At 36.5% G+C, this 6340-nt stretch overlaps 1 protein-coding gene across 1 annotated transcript; it reads right to left on the bottom strand.

The window, feature by feature from the left end:
• Positions 1 to 410: 410 nt before the first annotated feature.
• Positions 411 to 5629, bottom strand: LOC106637677 (uncharacterized). The gene is made up of 2 exons (XM_089596768.1): positions 3527 to 5629; positions 411 to 416 (listed from the first exon to the last, which is right to left on the bottom strand). Exons 1-2 carry the CDS (start codon positions 5627 to 5629, stop codon positions 411 to 413), a joined length of 2109 nt encoding a protein of 702 aa, XP_089452894.1.
• Positions 5630 to 6340: the final 711 nt, after the last annotated feature.

The raw sequence follows: 6340 nt of genomic DNA, 5'->3' as shown, positions 1-6340 counted from the left end.
AGTTAACAACCTCTAAAAATTAAAAATTTCAGGCAGCTGTGGCTTTACTCAAAACTACCGTACAAATTCTGTATGACCATTTAGAAATAGAAGAGGTGGGGATAATATTTGTAGATGAACCTCAAGTTTTTGTGGCAGACAGGGAGCAAGAAGTGACAGCAGCAGTCAAGGCATTCAAAAATGAACCGGCAATTTTTATACCAGAAAGTACGCAAAAAGCAGGCCTTGCAATAAGCGTCCAAGGTAAAGGTGTGACAGAAACGGGCCCTACAACAAGCATTCAAGATGAAGGTATGATAGAAGCGACAGCAGCTCCCGTTCTTCAGAATGATAGATCAGTAAATTTAAATGACGTTAATAGTGCATTTGAAAAACGCATTACGACAGCTTTGATCGTAAATTTAAAACACCTAGATCTGAAAAAGTTTTTAAAACACGCTAAACATCAGTTTTTAAAACGGATCCATCGATCTCTTAGTGAATTTGAAGCGCTAAAAGTAAATACAGTATTGGCAGCTAAATATATAATAGCTAAAGATAATTTTAAAAATCTAGATTTAAAATACTTTAGAACAAAATCACAAGCTATATTCTGGATAACAGACTTAAATGAGTGGTTTGATGTGAATGTACAACAGCCAATAGAAAAAAATATGAATAATTTTAGTGACAAAGAATCAGGCTGGTCTTTGCTCTCAATTTTGAATTTAGTTGTGAATATTAATAAACTGAATCATATGCGAGGTAGTTCTTTGATAGATTTGCCAGGTTACATAAAAAACAAAAATGCTTGTGTAAATGACGTGAACAGAGATGTTCAGTGTTTTAAATGGGCTATTCTGTCAGCAATACATCCAACAAAAAGAAATCCAAATCGGGTCTCGAACTATGTTCAGTACGAAAACGAGTTAATCTTTGATGAAATTGATTTTACTGTGAACCCAAAGCAAATTAGAAAATTCGAAAACCAAAACAAAGTGTATTATATGTGAGGCAGGGTTCAATAAATGACGTGTACACTCAAGGAGCTGTGAGGATAGACTGCCTTTATTTCAGGCGCTGTAATACATATATACATACAGCAAAGCGTTCAAAGCGAGGCTAACATATACGCAGGATCACATACACTACATCCTTCCCCTTTAATTTAATTTTTAATGCTTAGAAAGATTTCAAACTTTATTTAGATATGTACATTATTTACAGATCTAACGTTAGCGCAGTAACGTTGAACAGCTTTAGACTGACGCGTTGAACGTCGTACATATAAAGGGTTTTGCTCGTTGCTCAAGTCGCAGTTTTCAGTCGAGCTTTTGTCGATCACCGCTTTTACATTTTCTTGTGATTTTTGTTCGCCCCAAGCCCTTAACTGATTACCATGACGCTTATGCACACCTTCCCCCTCTTTGAATTTTATTAAATAGTTATGTGGTGATAAAACTTTTACAATTACTGCTTCCGACATTTTATCGTGGTATTTACGAAAATCTCTCGCTATTATTATGTCACCAACGTTAAATTTATCAATTCTGTTACCAATATAATTTTTAATTTGCATTTCTTGCTTGGCAGTGACAACGTCGTTTATATCTGGACGCAATAATTGGAGAGGTGTTCGTAATTCGCGATTGAATAGTAATTTTGCCGGTGACTCACCAGTAATAGTATGCTTTGAGCTTCTGTATGCAAATAAAAATCTTTCAATCGCCGTTTCAACACTAACGTTTTCGCTGTTGACCATCGCTTTAATTTTGCGTTTAAATGTTTTTACTAGATTTTCTGCGGCTCCGTTAGTTGCCGGCTGATATGGTGCTGTGAATATGTGTTTAATTCCTAATTGTTTGAAAAAAGTTTGGCATTCTTCGCTATCGAATTGTCTGCCGTTGTCAGTAACTACAGTTTTAGGTAATCCGTGAGTTGCGAAAATATTTTTAAATATTCTTATTGTTGCGTTTGCTGATGTCTTTGTCATTGTATAAATTTCCGGCCATTTTGAAAATGCGTCTATTAATAAGAAATAATTGTAACCTAAAAAAGGTCCTGCGAAGTCTACATGAAGTCTCTGCCAAGGCCGATCAGGTCGCGGCCACGGAGTTAATGTCATTTTTTTAGGGTTATCTGCTACTTGAGCGCAGTGCCTACATAACTTTGCTTTTTCTTCTAACATTTTATCGATGTTAGGCCACCACACGACCGACCTTGCCAAAGCTTTCATTCTTACAATACCAAAGTGAGTCTCGTGTAATTTATCTATTACATAGTTTTGTAACTTAGAGGGAATTACAACTCGTTGTCCCCACATCAGACAGCCACGTTCGAGATTTAACTCGTCTTTACGTAAAGCAAAAGGTTTGAGTTCATCGCTCCGGTTTTTATTTTTGGTTTCAATCCAACCTTCTTCGACAAATCGCTTCACAATAGACAGAAGTTTATCGTTTACCGTTTCGCGCGCTACTGTTTTGTAATTAAAATTTACAATATTAGTGTGTACAGCATAGTGTAGATAAGTGCATTTATGATTTAAATCAGAAAATTTATTAATGTTTTTATCATCGGCGATATTTTCACTGGGCAATCTCGAGAGGACATCAGCAACTACATTATCGTTTGTGCGTATACATTCAATTTTGTAATTGAATGCGCTTAGAAAATATGCCCAATTTTGCAATCGGCTTGCCGCCATACGAGGAATACCTTTTTCTGGGCCAAAAATTCTGGACAAAGGTTTGTTATCCGTTCTCAATGTAAATTCTCTCGCATATAAGTAATCATAAAACCTATTTACACCAAATATAATTGCTGCTGCCTCCCGATCAATTTGTGAGTAATTTTCTTGAGCTTTTGTTAAGCGCCTCGAAGCAAATGCAATCGGTTTGTCACCATCGCTATATGGTTGACTGATGAAAGCTGCTAGACCTTGTGGTGACGCGTCGCAGGTTAATATGAGTGGTAAATTCGGGTCGTAATTTACAACGCTTTGTTTCAATGCCAGTTTTACTTGTTCAAAAGCTATTTTACACGCTTCATTCCAAACAAATTCATCGTTATTATTGCAGTCGTATAATGGCGCTAAAATTTCTGCACGTTTTTTAAATAATCTATTGTAATAGTTAATTTTTCCTAGTAATAATTGTACGTCTTTTTTACATGTAGGTGTTTTCATTTCGACAATAGCTTGATATTTCTTTGAATCGATTCCAATTCTTTTTTGACTAATTTCGTATCCCAGATACGTTACTTTATCTTTATAGAAATCACATTTTTCCGCGCGAGCTTTAAGACCGCATTTTGTTAAAATCGTTAATACTCTATCAAAAATTTCTAAGTGTTCTTTCGGCGTATCGCCGGTGACTACTATATCGTCTGCTACTATCGCTACTTTAGGTATATTTTTTAGTGCTTCTTCCATAAATTTTTGAAAAATACCTGGGGCTGAGCTAATACCAAAAACTAAATATTTATAACGGTACAGGCCTTTATGTGTGTTAATTGTTAACAATTTTTGCGATTCTTCGTCGACCGGTACCTGCAAATATGCGTCTGCACAATCAATTTTCGTATATTTAGCCCCACCTTGCAATTTAGCAATGGCATGATCAAAGTTAGGTGCTGGATATCGCATAGTTACTAGTTGGGGATTTACAGTTACTTTAAAGTCCGCGCACATTCGTAATTTGCCATTTGGTTTCAAAATGGGTACAATAGGCGTAGCCCACTCGCTATTATCCACCGGAACTAATTTCCCAAGTCCAACTAATCTATCTATTTCATTTTCTACATCCTTTTTCAATGCTAATGGGATAGTGCGCGGAAGCATATATATTGGCTTACTACCTTCTTTTAATTCGAGTTTAGCCGTACCTTTCGTAAATGAACCGTGCCCGGGTGAGAAAAATGCTTCATGTTTACGTAAAATTGCCTTTAATTTTTCCGTAATACTTTCTTCTGTTTCCATTGAATTTATTTTTAAATTTTTGTATAACGGCCACATTCCCAAAGCTTTTAACCATGGGCGACCTATGATAGCTGGGCCTTTTGATTTAGTAACGTAAACATCAGTCCAAATTGTATTGCCGTTTGCTTCTACTTTAACGCGCTTTAGCATACCTACGGGTTCGTACAGAGACTCATCGTGATTCATCAAAGTGATATCAGCTTTAAACATTTCAATATTAGCAAAATATTTATCTTTAAGATCTAACGTGATAATTGACATTGCCGCTCCCGAATCAATTTCCATCGAAATGACTTTATCCATAATCCTAACTTGTAAATATTGCGGCTCTACACGGGTTTTACCGGGAATATAAAGGTTCGAATAATGGAACATTCGCGACTCTGCTGGAGTATGTAATTTTAAGTAATGTGCGTCGCGCTTTTCGGAAGAAAACATTTTACGTATCTCTGAGTTGACGCTGCTATCACTATCGCTATTTTCCTCATTCGCACTAAGAAAACCTACACGCGTGCTTTTGCGATCGTTTGATTTGTGTGGTCTTTGCTCGAAGCATACGCGGCTCAGATGACCCGTTCGTTTACAAATATTACATGTAGCCTTTCTATAATGACATTCTCGCGGGTAATGACCTGGCTTACCACAACAATAGCAATCCGTCGTGTACCCTGGATGTGTAGCTGGTTTCGACGCAGGCCTCTGCATTGCTCCTGATGATGTTTGTCCGCTCTGATGTTGATATTGCTGTCCTTGTTCTCTACTCCTGCCTCGATACTGTCTGTTATCTCTGCCTTGCCCGCGTCCGCCTCTGTTGCCACGGGAATTTTTCGACGCCATATTTAACTTGTGGAATTCATCATTAAATTTCTTGCTGCTGGCTTCTTGCAATTTTTCGGCTCCTTTGTTTGCTGCTTCTGTGGCTAATGCTTTTTTTAGAGCTACTTCTAGTGTTGGTTCATCTATTTTTAGCAGCTCGGCTACTACACTTTTATTCTTCAAACCACTTATTAATTGATCTAATACTTGATCTTCCAAATTATCGAATTTGCAATCGTTCGCTAAATCTTTTAACTTAGCCACGTAATCACTTATACTTTCGTTATCTTTTTGCACTCGTTGGCGGAAATTGGAGCGGTATACCAGATGAGATGCTTGCGGCTTTAAATGTTTCTTTACCAGTTTAATAATTTCGTCGTAACTCTTAGCACCTGGCTTATGTGGCTTACATACTTTGGCAATGACGTCATACATTTCTGCTCCAACTTTACTTAAAAGGATTGCCCGTTGCTTACTCGTGTCTGTTACGTCGTTTGTTATGAAAAATTGTTCCATTCTATCTACGTACTGCTCCCAATCGTCTTTTTTGATATCAAAATCCAAGTTGCCGGTTACTTCCATTTTCTTTATTACACTTATCGCACCGTTTTCACTTTGTACCTCACTTGTATTTGTTCCGGTTATATTTTCATTACCTTGAGTTTTTTTTAGTCCTTTTATTGTAGCGGTATTATTTTGATCTAATTTATTTTTAACGAATTCGCGTAATAATGCTCGTAACTCGTCTACTTTATCTGATGACGATTCGATATCGTTTTCTATGCAGAGTGCGACAAGTTGGTCTTTATTTAAACCTTGTATCCACGTCGTTCCTTTTACTTGAATTTCTTGACTCATTTGCCCGAAAAATCGATTGCGACGTTTGAAATTACGTGGCGCTTTTCATGCGTATATCCGTGTACTTTAAGAAAAAAATTACCGTATACTTAAATTTTGGTTGAGCAATTTTAATTATTTACTGCTTTTTACTGCTTTACTTGTTGCGTGCACGTGTTTCTGTTCCTATATCCTCGTCGCCATTGTATTATATGTGAGGCAGGGTTCAATAAATGACGTGTACACTCAAGGAGCTGTGAGCTGTGAGGATAGACTGCCTTTATTTCAGGCGCTGTAATACAAATATACATATAGCAAAGCGTTCAAAGCGAGGCTAACATATACGCAGGATCACATACACTACACAAAGTATCGGTGAATTTATATTTTTTTAAAAAGAGGAACGATGTATACAATGTTTTTCCCAGTCACTTAACAATAAATTAAAAAGAAGTCCATGTGAATCTTTTACTTCTTGAAAGCTTCTATGTAGATCATGAAGAAGATGATAATATGAATGAAGGTAATAATCATTTAAACGAAGAATACAAGTATCATTACGTTTAGATAAAAAATTTATCCCGCTTGGTATGTCAACAATTATCTAAACATGGACATGCAGTACATATATATGATCGTTGCTTTCACTATTTTTCGTCAAAACAAAAGTTAAAAAAGCATGAAGTCGTTTGCAAAATTCTAAATAAGTGCAAAATTGTACTGCCCAATAGA

Source organism: Copidosoma floridanum, unplaced genomic scaffold (assembly GCF_036245765.1).
Source record: "Copidosoma floridanum isolate Cflo_tuat_1 unplaced genomic scaffold, Cflo_Japanese_pri ptg000004l, whole genome shotgun sequence".
Classification (NCBI taxonomy): Eukaryota; Metazoa; Arthropoda; class Insecta; order Hymenoptera; family Encyrtidae; genus Copidosoma; species Copidosoma floridanum.
The sequence above is the reverse complement of the archived record's forward strand: the minus strand, read 5'-3'. Positions and strand labels throughout refer to the sequence as shown.